This window comes from Rousettus aegyptiacus, unplaced genomic scaffold (genome assembly GCF_014176215.1).
Source record: "Rousettus aegyptiacus isolate mRouAeg1 unplaced genomic scaffold, mRouAeg1.p scaffold_m13_p_7, whole genome shotgun sequence".
Taxonomy (NCBI): Eukaryota; Metazoa; Chordata; class Mammalia; order Chiroptera; family Pteropodidae; genus Rousettus; species Rousettus aegyptiacus.
The window spans coordinates 3,214,677-3,232,157 of record NW_023416310.1 but is presented as its reverse complement, the minus strand read 5'-3'; the positions used below and the strand labels follow the sequence as shown (position 1 = coordinate 3,232,157).

Sequence of the window (17,481 nt, the reverse complement as noted above, 5' to 3'; positions counted from 1 at the left end):
CCACAGGGCAGCACTGGACTGTTAAAATTGTGCAAAAAAAAAAAAATTTCACCCAGAGAAAGTGATCAAGTGAGAATTTTGAACTATATAGCTATGTGCTGACCTGTTGCCAAGACAAGCTGGTTAAAAAAACAACCATGGGTTAATAGATACAGAGTAGTGTTAATTCACTCACTCACGTAACTATTCATTTCCCCTGTTCTTCCTACCCACTCATGCAGATCCCATGGTGGGGCCCAACCAGGTTCTGTGGATTAACTACAACCTGTTAAGCAGTTAGCATTTATTACACCAGTTGTCTGTCAGGTATTATTAGCTCATTAAACCTTCACCACAACCCTCTGAAGTAGACAGGTACCGTTTTCCAGACTTGGAGCTGAGAAAAATAAGAAAACGTTAGGTGTCTCACCCAAGTTCACACAGGTGGCAAGTGGTAGAGTCTGAACTTGAACCCAGGCCTATCTGACAAAGAAGTAGTTTAGAGAACTCGGCATTATTAATAGTAACAGAAAGCAGCATGGAGCCAAGTTCAAATTCCAGCTCTTCAACTTGCTGGCTCTGTGACCTCACACAAATTAACCTCTCTGAGCCTCAACCTCATGGTGCACAAAGCAAAGAGGAATAAATACAGACGTGAAATCCACAGCACAGGGTAGGAACCCGATAGCTAACCCTCCAGCTACAGGTGTGCATACCATAGAAAGTATATTCCAGTTGTGAAATGATTTTTAGCCGACATAACCTACATTGGAAGTAACAGATTCACAAAAGTTAATCACTTATAATTAGTTTAAATAATTCCATAACTCACCTCTTTAAACATAGGACCAAGGGCTTGCAAATTTTTAATTTTATTTGTTACGTAACTTGATGTCACGATACCCACCCTCGTGCCTCTTTTCAGTGTGAAAAGGAGATGCTTGTTTGAAAACAAAATATGTGGGCATCACTTGTTAATAAAACCATACATAGGACAAGTTTTTGTCATGGGAACGTTAAACACCCTAGAAAAGAACATTATTTAAAGAAATCCACCGTGATTCCTCTCAGAAAGGAAACAACTTTCAAATGTAGTTCTCCTAAGTACAAACGCACACATGCCATCATTGTAGTACGCATACTGGATTTGCTTCAAGCAAGAAAGACCTGTAATGATTTCAACTTGTTCATGCTGGAGACGTTAACCACTTCTGTGCTTAGAGGGCAACATGGAGCGAGCGTGCAGTTTCACGGAATGACCAAATCCAGCCTCTCTAATCTGCTCAGTAACTGAGCTCTCGGGTAATCTCCAGCACAGCATATAAAAAGAGCTTGGGAATTATACACTGGGAACTAAAATTAATCAGGGAAAGGGTATGCCAATTTTAATAGCAATTCCTATTTGCCTAGCTTCCCAACATCTGCCAGTGTTAATAATATTTAACTGACAAACTGCAGTGGGGAAAAGAAACAGAACTTTAAATACAATCGAGCTTTTTCTAAGGTACCTCACACAAACCCTTCCCTTAAGAAATATTCAGCTACCTTTCTGATTGCAATCATTCCACAAACATTATTAATGGTGCATTTTCAAAACATTGTGAAAATCTTTCTCTTGCCAAGCACTTCTAAAAAAACTTTTTTCTGCCCTCCCCGTCTGCCTCATTCGAAGGCATTTTCAAGCCTCGCCTGATACAAGCAGAATTAAGTGTGGTGGGATCACAGAGCTCACTACGAAAGGTTTACATGCAGCTCTCTTCTGCCAAAAAAGGGGGGGCGGGGGTGCCCTAGTTACTTAAAACATTCAGAATGCTGAATCTTTTACTTTTGATTTAGCCTGTTATTGACTGTTTATGTCTATAAGAAAAAAATTTCCACTAAGAGAAACATTCTGGATTTTTTTTTTTCCCCAAGCAATTCCTAACAGCAGATGCTTTGTTCAAGTGGGAGAAGAAAAAAAAAAAATAAAGAATACCAACGCTTAATTTAAAGCTCTCTGGTGACCTCTCCTCACTCACTCTGGCCCAGTCATCTTCTAAAACACCTACAATACCCCCAATTTTAAGGCTGTAACTTGACATTCTGGCCAAGAGAAATTTAATCATCTATTCAACATTGGCGCACGTCTGGCTTGTAAACCAGTTACCTATTATGCGCCAAGCAGAGGGCTAAGCCCTTTACAGAGTCTTTGACCCTCATCACAACCTGGGGAAGGATGCATTGCTAGTGCCCACTGGACAGGCAAGGAAGGAAAGTGGGGGCAGAGGGCTGAGGAGGTGCCCGAGGCACACCGGCAGCGGTGGCCTTGGACTCACAAACTGCCCTTCCGACACTGCCTGCTGCTTTGATTTTCAACCCGAGCTTGTTTATTCCTACGTGTCCTCTCCGCAGGACGTGGAGGGTTTACTAGTTAGCACCAGGCGTGATGACGCTGCACCTAGACTAAAATCGGGCCTTTTCCAGAGTAGGAGGGAAGGCCCGCGATCAGAGGGTAACAGGTAAGACACAGGCGACCGGGGGCGGCTAGCCACGGCCTTCGCAGCGGAAGCGCGGCCCGCACGCGACCCGGCCGCCCGCACCGCTCCCCTGGGCGCGGCGGGGTCCGGCCCGGAGTCGGGGCCCCCCGGCTCAGGTGTGCGCGCCCTCCCGGGCAGCCGGGCTCCCCCGGACCCGCCCAAGTCGGGCAAAGGGGGCTCGGGGCGCACGAGTGCCCGCACGGCAGGCTGCGGGCGGGCGGGGCGCTTCCCCGGCAAGTTGGAAGGCGGGCGCCGGAGAGGGCGGGAGACCCGAGGCCCCCGGACCCCGACCCCGCCCGCCCCGACTTCTGGGCCGAAGTTGGCGGCGCGAGGGGCCCCGCCCGGCCGGGCCCCGCGAGGGAACCTGGAGGGCAAGGGGGGGCGGGTCGTGAAAAGGCCCCAGGTGGCCACCGGCCATGTCCTCCGCGCCCCTTCGCGGAACAAAGGGCCCCCGTGGCGGGCGGGCCGCCGGGCCGCGTCCCGACCCGCGGGGAGAGAAACTTTCCCGGGGCGCGGCGGGGACGCGCGGGGACACGCCGGGCCCGCCGCGCTCACCTCCTCGATGGCCGCCACCGTGTTCCGGCACTGCGCCGTGCGCGTGGTGAAGCTCGAGGCCGTGGGCGCCTTGTAGTCCTCATGGGTCTCGGCCACGAATTCCGACACGGAGATCTGGTCCGGCATCGCCTCGGCGCGCGGGGGAGCCGCCGCCTCGGCCGCCGCGCGGGCTCCGGCCGGCCGCTCGGACGTCGCCGCGCCCGCCGCGCCCGCAGCGCGCCCGGCCGGCGGACAAAGGGAGGCGCCGGGGCGCGGGCCGCCGCCGCCGGAGCCGCCGGAGCCGCGGGAGCCGCCGCGGGGCGCGGGGGGACGCGGGGCGCGGGGCCAGCGGCGGGAGCGAGGGCGGCGCGCGCAGCTCGGGCCCGGCCCGTCCGCCCGCCGCGCCGAGGGCTCCGCCGCCTGGCCTCCCGAGCGAGCCGCGAGGCGTGCGCGCAGCCGGCGGGAACTGCCCGCCACCCAGCCGCGGGCCCCGAGCGACTCCGGCGGAGAGGGGCGGGTCCGGGCCGGGGGCGGTGGCCGGCCGGGCGCGGGGCGGGGCGGTGCCGGGGCCCGGGCCGCCAATCCGCGCGCTCGCCGCCGCCGCCGCCGCCGCCGGGAAGCGGGGCCAGCAGGAAGGAAGGCGGCGCGCGCCCCGGCCCGCCGCGCCGCTCTCCGCGCGCCGCGCGCCGCATTGTCTCGGCGTTCGGGCCCCGCGCCGCGCCGGGGTTCGAGGGCGCGCCCCGCCGGGCCGGGCTGGCGGCGCACCGGGCCGCCTCGGGGCCTCCCGGGCCGGCCCAGGCCCCGTCCTCGACCCCGGCTGCGCGAGGCCGCCGCAGGGTGCGCTGGGACCCTCTCCGCGGCCCAGCCACCGTCCACCTCTTCGGCCCCAACCACCGGGGCCTGGAACCTCTCTTGGGGTCCCCGCTAAGCCGCCGGGCTTGGCGGTCCCGTCGAGGGAGAAAGCGGGAGGAGCTCGCCCCCTGCCGGACGGTGCGCCCCGCCCTGGACTCGCGCTTCGCGTGGCGAATGCCGCCTGGGCCCCCACCCTGCCACCAGCGCCGCAGGCGCCCGCCCGTTTGGGGTTCGGTAACAAGAAATGACCTTATAATGAGTGCATCTGTGCTCTACGTATAGGCTCCTAATCCTCACAGCCTTACAAGGCAGGTAAACAGTTGGGCGTTGGTTTTATACAGAAGACAAAAAATTTGCCTAAGAGCCCGCAGTAGGGGTTCAAACCCCTGACCCTGTGACTTGGAAGTCGGATCAGGATGCTTACAGGCCCCCTAGCGAATGTTCCAGTCGTGTTTCCTGGGCTTCTACAAGTATAGGTCATTCTCTGGTAGTTAGAAATAGCTGTAGGGTACTAGGCCGGGACTCAACCCTGGAGGGTAACCGAATGCAGCGGGTGGAATTCCTGGTGAATTCCTGGTGGAGTGTGCGCGAGAACCAGGAGAACGAGCTTTCTCGTGTGGTTTCAGAGCGAACGTGCAACAATAGCAGGCGAATCTCGCACATAACCGGTCCAGGAAAGGATTTGAATGGGCTCAGATTTTCATGAAACAGCTCTAAGGAAACTCCCGTAGTTATTTTTAAAAATCCAGAAGCTCTGAAGACACTAGTCAAATAAAATCACACCCCATAACTCTATATCAGGCATGTGGCATGGTTTCTGTAGCTGCCAGCAATAAAACCAAGAGAAACTTTACAAAAACCTTTTGTGCATCTGAAAAAGAGGAAGTGTGAGAGACATGGAAATTTAATGTCAGACAAAGCCGGCTCCTGACCCTGCAGGACAGTGGACCAGTCAAACAGTCTTTTTTTTAGCTCCCATGTAAGAATTTGCTATATGAGGTGGCAGCTTGGGTCAGACATTATGTATGGCCTTTGGTATTTTAGCAGCAGTGCATGTGAAATTTAGCTTTCTGAAATGGCTGTATTAGTGGGTAGCTCCTATTACTACACTAGATAATAAGTTAAATGTCACAAACCAGCATTTCTGCTTCTATCTTCCCTTTGCTTTTTCACCCTTTTGGTGTCTTTGGTGGTTTCCTCTATTTGCAACTTTCTGCAATTCAGATCCTGTACATATTATTTATATCAATACATCCTCTCCTATAGCAGCAGATTCTGGTCCCTGTTAACTAGTTATCCAGCTACTATTTGTTGTTGTTAATGTTCATTGATACTGGAGAATATCCCGGATAACTTTTCAAGTCTTGATTTTAAGAGGACTAGTTTCTATCAGGCTACAAGGATTTAAGGAGAGAAGGCAGTGTTTTTCCTTGGTACCTAGTCCAGCATTAACCAGACTGATCAAGACTCCTACAAGGACGAAGTGAACCTTGGTTGTTCTCTTCTGTTTTCTTTTTATAGGCAACTCCCGTCCTTGTTTCTTGTAGTTTAATATAACTTGCCAGGTACAGGAAACTTTAGTAGCCACAAAAATAAAATTGCAAAGCTCCATGGCATTTTACAAGTGGATAAGAAGCGGGTAGAGAGGAAGTCATTACCAACTCCGTTGGTAGTGCAGAAGATATCTGTGATAGAACACTAAAGCAATTTATTCCTCCAGCCGCCCCTGAGGAGCTCAGAAAACCGTGCCCAGTGAGAAAGCCAAGAATTAAAGATCAGAGCAAAATGTAGCTGATGTGTCTTGGAGATCAATATAACGAAGATAAGTAGTTTCCAACAAATAATAACAATAAAGTTAGAGCTGACCATGGATCAAGAAAAACACATACACATTTTTTAATGCATGAAGAGAAGAACATGCTGATAATGCTATTCTAGGGCTATGCTCCCTTATCCAGAACTTTAAAATCTAATTCAGCCTTGATAATCTAACTTTTTAAAATTAACTCTCTTAGTGGTAAAATTGACATGAAATGAACTGACATGAGGCTATTTATAGTCTTGTTTATCCCACTTCATATGATATTTATGTCTTGCTGCAAAATATAAATGTGTTTAATTATGGAGTATCATTCTAGACCCTACTGGGGGGCAACTCAGATTATCTAGTTTTTGTGCTATATTACCTATTAAAAAAAAAAAAAAAAACTAGAAAACTCTGAATTCCACACACATCTGGCCCCAGAGTTTCAGATCAGAGGTTGTAGACTTGTATTATTTTTAAAATAAATAAATAAAAAGAAAAATAATGAAAGAAAAGAAATATGGCATTGCAGTCCTGTCACATTAATGGGGAGCAGGGAACAAACTCTCAGAAATGAAATTTCTGGCAGCCCACTGAGACTGGCCAACGGCTCATTTTCCAGAGGAATTTTCTACCTCTGGTAGTTCTCAAGAACCTGAGATTTTTCACTCTCAGATCAAAGTGAAAATTGTTCTTAACTCTGAAGTTTGCTTGAGGGTTGGCTGGTTTAACACAAGAATGATCCAGTTCACTCACTATTAACTTGTAAATGATTATTCTTAGAATGGACAGATCTGTGCCTTAAAAGAACTACGATAAACAGTGTAATAAAATAGAAAAAAAAACAACGGCCGGAGCGATTCACGCAGGTAAGCCTAACCAGAAGTTTCTTTTCCACGGCTTAACAATACTCTCCCCAAAATAATTTTGCTGAAGAGACCTATTTATCCCCAGAATGAGAGAAGTTTGAATACGTTTACCATGGTGATCACACCTTGGCACTTTATAGGGGAGAAATTACCATGCAGAAACTTTTTTTTTTTTTTTTTTTCAAATGAAAACTCTCTGGACTCAACTCATTTGTAAAACAAAAGAGCCTGGACTAGATTTGACAGCTCCTTCTGCGCCGGCATCCCATGATTCCATGATCCACGTTTTATGTTAGTTTGAGCACAAGAGGGAAATCGCCACCAGAGGCCATGTTAATGAGAACCTAATCACTGGGCCTAGACACCTGAGAACGAGGATGTTTGAGATGACATTGAAAGCTAATTTTTAAAAATGTCATTTTGGTAAGCTGCCAAATTTAGATGACAAACATTTATTTGTAGCTAACTTCATAATAACATACTTGAGGTCTATTCATTTTTGTGTTCGTTTTAATGAAAGAATTTCTATAGGTGACACTCTCAGTTCTAGAAAAATGAGGTCTGACCTGTCTTGGCTGGAGACCGTTCGAGCTGATGCCAGAAAACTGACTTAGGTTTTCAGGAATTTTGCAAACTTTCGATTGCGTCCATACAGTAGAAATGATACTATCATGGTGTTACCATACACCTCTTCCCAACTCTACCTTCTGGTAGCTTGAAAATGTCTGTGGTGAGAATATTTACACCAGGGAAATTGGCAAATGCTAAAAATCGAGGCTCTATTTATTGTTTTGTTCATTGTCTAAACTTAATAAAGTGATAGAGAAAATACAGATTAGACTAAAAATGTGTCATGTCTGTAGTCTTCCCATGGTGAATAGTGAAAACAGTTGCAGTAATATTCTCTCACTATTTGCAAACTGTCATATGATTCAGCAAAGAGGTCACATATCACTGACAGATAAGTTTAAGTTACAGCGCACATCTTCATGACCTCGCTCTTGTCTCACTCATCAACATCAACGACAGTGTCAGTCAACATTCATGCTGGGACTACACTCATTTATCGATGACATGAACAACTTCTTTACTGACTCGGATAATAATCAAGCATGTATTCATAGTTTTATTTTGTCAATTCGTGATTGAATTGCAGACGCTGATTGGCTATGAATACAAAAAGCTCAGCAAAAATCAATGAACGAATTCCGTGAAACTCAAATTAGCTGTATGGGACTTACCATAAAGAATAGTGTACAATTCATTTTACTTATAAGTGGGGTTCTATACATCCTTTATAGAATTAAACACAGGCATGCACGTACACACACGTTTTTCTCAGAAAGCAGTTGTTACACATTTACCAGCCCACCACTGAGTACACTTGTACCCTCCCTGCCAGGAGGCGGAGTGTAGACCTTTGCATTCTGAGTCATCTTACGGGATAAAAGCCCTTGTAGAATGAAACCTCAATACCCTGGACTATACACACAAAGGCAAATTGTGTTAATAAAAGTTATCGTAGAGTAATTAAGAAAATACCGCTTGTTCTTTTCAATACTTAGGGCAACACAAAAAGTGCCCAGAGAGGGGGTAGAAGAAACAAACAAACAAAAGTTCAATTAGCATTCTGTATATAAATAGGTTTTGCTAAGGCTTGTGAAGAAGGCCTGCAATAATTTATTTTCTTGGGTCCGACTCTCTTCCCCCTGGACGTAGACCCACTCTTCGGTTTGGAGGGAACCCTCTTAGCTGGCCCAGCCCAGGCACCTGAGCCTCACCTGGACGGTTACCCCGCACTGAAGAACCCCCCGCGGTTCCCTGCCAGCCTCAGGATAAAGTTTAATCGCCTTGGTCGCAGTCTGTCCCAGACTTTTCCCCAACTTCCTTGATCTTTGCCTTCTCCCAGCCTCACCGTGACCCAGGGTCAGCAAACTACAGCCCAGGCGACAAGATGCCCTGATTCTGGACAAAGAATAGCTTGGGCATTTTTTAATGGTTGGAAAAAAAAAATCAAAAGAAGACTATTTCGTGACACGAAAATGATATGAAACTCACATTTGGGTGTTCGTCACGTTTTATGGGCTCACAGCCGCGCCGGTTCGTTCATTTACATACTACCTGTGGTGGCAGAGCCGAGGAGTTGTGACAGGCTCCGAATGGCCCACATGCCTCACGTGTTGCGACATTACCTGGCCCTTTACAGAACCGTTTGTTGACCCCGTTCTAACCGCAGGAGGCGTCTCGTTTTCACAACGCCCAGAGACCCTTTGTGTCAGCTGAACGGAATGCAGATCTGTGCCTGTTCTCGGTGTCCAGAGGACACGTCCTGACAGCACCCGAGGCCGCTCCCAGGCTTCCCCACGCCTCCGGCCACATCCAGGGCGCCTCACCACCCCGCCCCCCAAGACCCGATCACGACACTTAAGCCACACCCAACTCACAAGTCCCATGGCTTCATTCAGCATTTCCTATCACAAACCCCGTCCACTCCCCCGTCCCCGCCCTGCCCTGGGGCACTCTTCCTCCTGTCCCTCTGACAAGCTTTGGTCATCTGTCAGGATCAAACCCAAATGCCCCCTCCGTTAAGTCTCTCGGGATTCTCTGCAGAACCATCTGTCCCCTCCTCTCTGCTTAGACACCGCCACGGGGCTTTCCTTAGGGGCAGTCTCCACACCCCAGGGCGGTAAAAGGGCTCCCCTGCCCCGCCCCTGTGCTCCCCACCCCTCTACCTCATCGGCCAGAGAGGCGACTGTGCTCGCCAAGCAATGAGTCAGACAGATGGGAGCGCTCGTTCGAACTGATAAGCCTCGCCCTCGCTCTGGAAGTGAAACGCTTCGGCTCTCCCCACGTGCAAGCCGCTTGCCCTGCAGAGCGGCCCGCGCCGTATCGTGACAGGGCACGTGTGTCCTCTCACTGCCATCCCTCGAGAGGCTCCTGGAAGCGAGGGGACGTGCTTTGTTTATCTCTGGACCTCTCGCTCCAAAACAGGGCGGGCGCACAGTAGGTGCTTGGTAAAGGTTAGCAGCATCGCCCCGCAGGGAGGTGCTTCTCTTCGGCATACGAAAGGAGAGAAGACGTAGCAATTCAACACAAGGGCGCTCCACAGGTTTGAGAGAGGCCAAGGCACAGTGGGCCTGTCCCACGATGGGGCCTTCTCTGTCGGCTCCGGCATTCTGATAAAGGTTCGTTTGTAGAGAGAAGGCAAGCACTGGGCGAGGCTGCGGGGCATCGCTTGATGACCCGACCCCTCTAGAGACAGTGTGCAATCTTCCTCCCTCGAGGGAGGGAGTCTTACGCACTGCCGGTTTCAGCATCGCGGTGGTGCGACATGACCACATGTGACCTAAGATGCCCCCGTCCCCTCATCCCTCGCTACTCAGAGTGTGGTCCCCGGACCAGCAGCATCGCCGTCACCCGGTAGCCTGGCAGAAGGGCAGAGTCCCAGACCTGCAGAGTCAGTGTGCACTTTAACGAGACCCCCCAGGTCATTTGTTTGCACGTTATAATGGGACAAGCGTCGTTTCTAGTATACATAAAAGATACGCTGTAAGCAGAGACTTGGCTTTCCCATCCTGTCAGAAGCCCACTATTCCAAATTATGCAATGTATGCTGTACTATTGGGACTTGAAGGGTTAAGGTTCTTTCCAGTCCTGAGATTTATGAAGGTTTCTCTCTGTTCAGGAGTGCCACGCTATAATGCATTCTACGCTGCTGCTGCTGTGTCACATAGCTCAGTAATTCGACCACTGTTCACTAACTGCCTACTATATGCCAAGCACTGTCCCCAAAACTAGGTTGTTTTTAGAAGAATGATTATAGAGGGGCGAGCACAGAGGCCAAACAGGTAGATAAAATAGTAACCGACAATAGATATATCGGACTTCGTCAAAATTTAAAACTTCAATGCTTCAAAGGACACATCGAAAGAGTGAAGGACATTTACAGATTATAGGAAACTGTTTGCAAATAAGATATCTGATAAGTGGCTTACATCTAGAATATATGAAGAACTCTTACAACTGAATAATAAAAAGACAACCCAATGGAAAAAAAAAAATGGGCAAAGGATCTGAATAGACATTTCTCCAAAGAAGACATACAAATGGTCAAATGCACACGAAGAGATGCTCAACGTCATTAGCCATCAGGGAGATACAAATCAAAACCACGATGAGACGCTGCTTCAAATCCCCCAGGATGGTTGTAATAAACAAGACAGAAAATAAGGAAGGCCGGTGGAGGTGTGGAGAACCAGGCATCGTCCCATGCTGCTGGTGGGGACGGCACGTGGTGCAGCCGCTTGGGAAAACAGTCTGGCGGGTCCTCAGAAGTTTAAGCGTAGGGTTACCACACGACCCAGCGATTTCCTCTCCTGGCATATACCCAGGAGAGATGAGAGCGCGCCCGCTCGACGGCGTGTTCACGAATGTTTATAGCAGCATTATTCACAAGAGCCAAAAAATGGAAACAAGTCTAATGTTCAAAAACTGACGAACAAATAAGAAAATGTGGCCAATTCATACCACGTGTCTGCCGTAACAGAGCCACAAGCTGGGCGGTTAAACAGAAGTTTATGGTCTCAGTTCCGGAGGCTGGAAGTCCAAGATCGAGGTGTCGGCAGGGCCACTTCCTTCCGAGGGCTGGGACAGAGGACCTGCTTCGTGCCTCTCTCCTAGCTTCCGGTGGGTGGCTGGCCCTCCGTGGCGGTCCTCGGCTTGTAGAAGCGTCACTCCGTCTCCCTCTCGTGTTCACATGACGTTCATCCTGCGTGCATGTCTCTGTGTCCAAACTTCCCCCTTTTCTGAAGGCATTGATCATGCTGGGGTCGGGACCTGCCTTACTCCGATAGGACCTCGTCTTAACTACTTATGGCCCTGCAATGGCCCTGTCTCCAAGTCGAGTCACATTCTGAGGCCTGAGGGGTTAAGACTTCAACATATGAATTTTTTGGTGGGGTGGGGGGAGTGGGGACATAATTTAATCCATAAAACAAGAAGTTGTTAGTTAGCCATAAAAAGGAATGAAGTTCTGACACGGGCCGCGACACGGGTGACCCTTGAACACATCGTGCTAAGTGACAGAAGCCAGACACGAAAGGCCAAATGTGTACGATTCTGTCAATAAGAAACACCCTGAATATGCTTAGGGCTGGGGAGGGGACATGGGGATAGGACCGTGATAATGAAAGAGTCCGGGGTTTCTTTTTATGGGTGATGAAAGTGTTCTAAAATTGACTTGTGGTGACGGCCGCGAATATGTTTAAAAAACCATCGACTTGTACACTTTCTGTGGTTGAATCATATGGCATTTGAATTATACCTCAACAAAGCTGTTACCAAAACAAAAACATGAATTAGTGTTATGAAGTGTTAAAGACTAAAAAAAAAAAAAAAAAAAAAAAAGCGACTTCTGGGTTTGAAGTCCAAATTCAGACCCTGGCTTGGTGACCTTCTAACTTACCTCGAGCAAGCGATTCCAGAAGCACAACTGTTACAAGAATCAGAATCACTCAGGTGAAATACCTGGCACGCAGTAGTTACTCAATAAAAGCTATTATTCGCCAGACGTTTCGTATTCCACTCTTGAAAACGGAGTGTACTTCTATCAAATGAATCTCGTTCTGTGTCATTTATTTTTTTAAAATGATCAAATACGGCCTTGATAATGCCTCTCAGGAAGCGAGCGCCCAAAATGGAGCTAAAATCGAGAGGAAAAACATATTCCATCACATTATTCACACCACAGGAGGACCTAACCCTGGGCTGCTTTTCCGCCTCTGACATTTCTTTCCCGGCTTTTGTTTTTATTCCTTGAGCTGATAATTGAAGCCCTCCGGACGGGCTAGCGCGGCTCAGGGTTTCGTGGAGGAATTCCAGCTGAGACTAAAAAGCACGTCGCTGAGTCGGAGCGAGAGAGAGGCGGCTCGCCACGACGGTGGGGGGTTTGAGCGTTTGCGTATTAAATCTGTGTCCAGGAGGATTTCCAGGTCATCCATTTGAAGGGACGGGCCTGAATCAGCACGCGTCCGAAGAGCGGAGTGAATACAGAAGGACACCTTGGGAATGCGCCGCTGAAATCAAGTGTGGATGATGGTGATTCCTGCCACACTCTACGCATTTCCTGATGCTTTAAAGAAAAATTAGACTCGAACGTTGATTGCTCTGGTCACGCGCTGGACATCTCCGTCACAATGCCAGGAGGCCCTAAGGTCCAGTAGGATAAAAGGGACACAATTCAAAGCCATCCGGCGGCGTTCGCGGATGCAGTAGCGTGTGCCGGGCTCTGTGCTGGGGATGTGGCGTGAAGGCGGAATGGCGTCTGCAGAGGCATCAGGTTACGCGCACGGAAACCAACCAACGCCCTTCAGCGAGGCGTTCTTCAGTCTGCAGAACAGGAGGTCAAGGTCGTGGAAGATCCCGCCCCGAGTCACGCGGAAGTGCCAACGCACCTTGGTGCCGTAACGATCTGAGTGTCAAGGGCCGATCAGGCCTCCCCGAAAACTGCATTCTCTCCTAAGTCTCTGGATGGTCTAATTCTGTCAGCCTGTCCCTGAGCCCTGTCCAAACCCTCCTAAGGTTACGACTCATGATCCGAGCGGCAGCAGACTTATTTAGGACATCTTATTTGAGGATGATCTTCTCGTGAACTTTGAAAAAATGCGGAATGCTTGGCAAAACACCCACCTCCCAACCCTGTTCTGAGTTCCTTCCCCACGAGCATTCCTTCCGGCCGTCCTCATGTCCAGCACAGGCCTCCCCTGCGACCCGGTCCGTGCGGTCACCCAGGCCAGCACGCTGTCCTCTCCACAGGGGTCCTTGCCTACCTGTTGGTGTGGTAAGAATTACCGCAGGCTGGCTCACTCATCCCCTCCGCCAGTCCCCTGTGGCTTGAGAGCATCGCTGTTCCTGCCTAATCATAAAAATTTCCAGGGACTCTTTTTAAAACCCAGATTCTGGAAGGCCCTATTATAGACCCAGTGAATCTGTCTTCAGGGGAGAGGCCTGGAAATCTGGATTTTTGAATACATGCTCCAGGAGATTTTAGGTAAAGCAAGTTTAGGGAGCTTTATCTAGCATTGTAGAGGAGACACTTAAAACCAAGATTCTTGGATTTCTTTACAAGTGTGCGCGTGTGTCAGGGCGGGTCACTGACGTGAGTGAGTTCATAAGCGAGCAAGCCCCTCCCGTAGACCGTTAACTCTTCCTGGTCTCGGGGAACCACTTGCACGATCGTGATCTTAAAGCAAAAATGTCCCCAAGGGATCCGAAAGTGCTTGCTTAGCTGCCCCGCAGGGAGCGGTTGGTTTGCCTGTAGGATTTGAAGCTGTGGATATTTCTTGCCTCTAAGTAGAAATAATAAGCCTTAGTCACATAAGAGACCTTGTCATTGGCATTAAACAGAGGCTTCATTTTCTCAGTTCCGTGGAATTCTCATGTCCGTGAGGCCACGTCTGTGACTCTCTTTGGAAAGGGTTTGTGAGTTGTTTTCTGTGACCTTTTAACTTGTCTGGGGAGCAGCATGTAGTGAGCGGCTTGGGGCGGGCTTGGGGGCAGGTGTCGCATGAGCCCCGGGGCAGGGGCACCTCTGGATTCAGCATCAGACGCTTTCCTCCAAGGGTTTCTTTCTCTGTTGTTGTTCTTAAGCAGAGGCTGCACCCTGGTTACATTTGCTCCCGTGTCCCCTTCCTTCCTCTGCTGGACTTCCCACCCTGTTTGAGCTGCTCAGCCAAAGCTGACCTCACTCGCCGACTCAGCATCGCATTTTGTGAGTCTCACTTACGGATGCCAAGGAGTGAGCCGTGCCATTTGCTCGGGCCCTGTTCAAATTTTCCATAAGGCTCCGAGCGTAACAACTCTGGCCCTGGGCTCTGCCTCCACCAGGGCCCGTTGCTGAGCCTGCACTGGGCGGTGCCCGGAATGCAACAAGAAGGCGAGGCCAGGCCCGTGGGAGTGACAGGTCGGGCATGCTGGTCAGCTGGACTCATTATTCCAGAGACGGGACACGACAGAGGAGTGACCGAGGGGTTTGGCGGGAGGGGAGCCAGCTGGCCAATGCCTCCTTTGTGCCCGCTCGATAACATGACACAGCGATCCAGGCCGGGGCGCTTGGAAGCAGGCTGCGACTCACAGGCCTGCGGCAGGGGAGGACTGCCTCGCTCGAGTCCGGTGGAGCCTCAGAGCCCACCTGGCCTGCAGACTGAACAAGAGGTTCTCACACTTGAGTCTAAGAGTCTCCCGGCGGGGCAGAAGACAGGTATTCCGGCATCCTTGCCCAGAAAGGCCACCCAGAAGCAGAAGAGAAGATGGTTTTCTTGGACGGAGGCCCCAGTGAATGTCGACCCGGAGTAAAGCGGTAACTCGCTTCGTGGTTCTGTTCATCTGATTTGCTCCTCTTCCTCGTCTGGTTGTCCAGACGAAACCCAGGCACCGCCCTAAACCCTTCTCCTCTCCCATCCCGCAAACCCGGTCCGTCCCCCGATCCTGATGACGCCACTCGTTCGATACCCACGTTGTCGTCCCCACCCTTAATTCTCACCTCGTCCCTCGTCGAGTCAGACCCTCATCTGTTTTGTGCCTGGAGAACGTGGCTTCGTAACAAGTCCCCCTGCCTCCAGCCCATGCCATTTACGTGGGTGCCAGAATTCCCTTTCCAAAAGTCGCCCTTTAAAAATGCCAATCCAGTTGTGCCACTTGCTTAAAAATATTTCATAGTCTGTGAATAAAATCCAAATTCCTTGGAGTGCTTCACAGTCTAAGCCCTTCGCAGTCCGGACTGCTTAACCCTTCAGCCTAATTTCTCATCGACCCTCTCTTATGCCCAGAGATACGATCTCACCGAACCCATCCATTCCTTCCTTCCTTCCTTCCTTCCTTCCTTCCTTCCTTCCTTCCTTCCTTCCTTCCTTCCTTCCTTCCTTCCTTCTTTCTTCATTCTGACTTCCTGTGATGATTCAGATCCTGCCCTAGGTTCTGAGCATTCCAGTTGTGAGAGAGCCACCGTCTCTGACCCCCTGGAGCTGGCAATCCAAGGCAGAGACCCACTTTACACAAGAAGGTGCGATCAAGTTCAATGGTGCTCTGCTGAGCACATGCAGCGGGATGACACCGAGCCTGGGGTGCGGGGTGACACTTGTCGGGAGCCGTTTTGAGAAGCCATTACGAGGCACTGAAGAAGTCACATAGCTAAAAGCCATGGTGGTATGGCTGATGAGTTTAAAACAATGGCCACCTTGGTAAGCCTCATAAAGTCACCTTTTAAGGTAATGGAATGTTATACTACAGTGGAAACAAGAATGTGTAGGATCTTAGGTAATTGACAAGCATTGATTTAGATACGTATGGTGTGCTTTGCTATGGTAACGTGGTGATTGATTATGGTCTTCAGAAATCACATAAAAAGGCTATGCTGAATAAACTCGGGGCTGCAGCTCTGACTGTATGCCGTCCCGGAAAGATCTTTTCCGTCTTCTCTTTTTTCCCTTAGGCTTCACCCCCCTCTTTCAGGTACTGGTCGACTTTAGCCGGCGGGCTCCGACAGACACTCCTGATCCGAAGGAGTGAGTGAGCAATAGGGACCGTGGGCTGCGAGCTGGGAGGAAGAGACCGTGTGTGCAAAGATTCGAAGGTGCGAGAGCTTAGCGTTTTCAAGCAACTGAAGGGCAGCGCGACAGGCGAGGGATGAAGGAGAGAGCGGGAGAGGCGAGCGGGAGCCCGGGCGTGGACGAGCGTAGACGAGTCCACGTGTACGGACTCGGCGATGTTCCCCAGGGGTTACGGAGGACCCCTGAACCGTTTTAAGCAGATTTGCATTTTCGAGAGCCCTCTCTGGCTGGCCAAACCGCTGACAGCTCCCAAAGTGCCACGCTTCTCTGCGTGGCTGCCCGAATGCAGGGTTTTTCACCCAGTGAGGACGCCCTTTTGATCTCGTTTGGAGTGTGAGCTCCTTCCATCTTTCAAAACTCAGCTCAGAATCCTAAAAATCCACAGACCTCCGTTCCCCTCGATCTGGTCACGTTGGGCCCCTCCCCATCTTTGCTCCCTTGGCATGTTGTCCATCATCCTGTTAGAATATTTTCCCCATCATATGTCCGTCCCCGTGACCAGGCAGTGAGTTTCTCCAGGCGAGTCAGTCCATGTCCCACTCAGCTTTAAGCCCCTAAGGCCTAGCCTTGCTGGTTGCTTTACACATGTTCCTTGGAAGGATGAATTTACCCCAGGGCAAAAAAAAAAAAAAAAATGCAGAGAAGTCGAGGTTCCAGACCTCTGTGCCTCCCTCCACGTGACATCTTGCTCTCTCTCCTGGAGGGCAAGACCCCGCAGCCAGACAAGGATTTACCGGGCCCCAAAAGCTTTTCCCTTTCACACACCGTACGTGTCAGCGAATTGGCACCTGAGGGAAAGGAAGACACTGGGGAGCCTTTTCAGTCCTAAGCGGTGGCGGAAACCCTCGACCTTGTACCTGAGGTTAGGCAAAGGCCTGGTCAGGAAGTCTAAGCTTAAATCTCGCTTCGCCGAAGGAGCGCAGGGCCTGTTGTGCCGTGCATAACTCAGGGCCCCCTTTCTGTCAGTCACCATCAGGCAGCATATTTATTAGGTTTAGGGTTGGGGACGGATGGCAGTAGTGTCCAGAGGAAGGAGTATCTTTTCCAGCCTCACAAATGGCTCTGCATGGGTTTGATAAACTAGGAGTGCGTCTTTAGCGAAGGTGCTAGAAACTGATTTCGTTGATTAGTTGTTTATTGTTTGTACGTGGTTTTTAGCAGCTTTTCATTAGGGTTAATCGATTTGAGGACGAACAGGCCGGCTTTTTGGAGAAGATCTTGACACGAGCCAGGCGGAAGAGTTTGATTTGCATCCTTGGCCCCACGATGGACTCTTCTGAACAGCAAACGCCGTTGCTGAGGTGACAAGCGAAACCTCGTTT

The 17,481-nt window shown here is 50.3% G+C and overlaps 2 protein-coding genes across 8 annotated transcripts in view; one reads left to right on the top strand and one right to left on the bottom strand.

Annotated features, from left to right (window-relative positions):
* Nucleotides 1-3,250, bottom strand: part of ASAP2 (ArfGAP with SH3 domain, ankyrin repeat and PH domain 2) — a 136,215-nt gene extending 132,965 nt beyond the window's left edge. For 4 of the 7 annotated variants that reach the window (XM_016121133.2, XM_016121130.2, XM_016121134.2 and 1 more), the window contains exon 1: nt 3,051-3,249. In XM_016121133.2, coding sequence (XP_015976619.1) covers nt 3,051-3,176 — 126 coding nt within the window. In that variant the 5' untranslated portion in view covers nt 3,177-3,249. Of the gene's footprint in view, nt 1-3,050 lie in introns of all 7 variants that reach the window. The other 3 variants (XM_016121128.2, XM_016121129.2, XM_016121131.2) reach the window with 1 other exon arrangement.
* The window catches only part of LOC107498259, a 48,306-nt gene continuing 33,044 nt past the window's right edge, over nt 2,220-17,481 (top strand). Inside the window, exon 1 of the mRNA XM_016121139.2 lies at nt 2,220-2,477. The gene's annotated coding sequence lies outside the window, so the exon portion shown is untranslated. The remainder of the gene's footprint in view (nt 2,478-17,481) is intronic.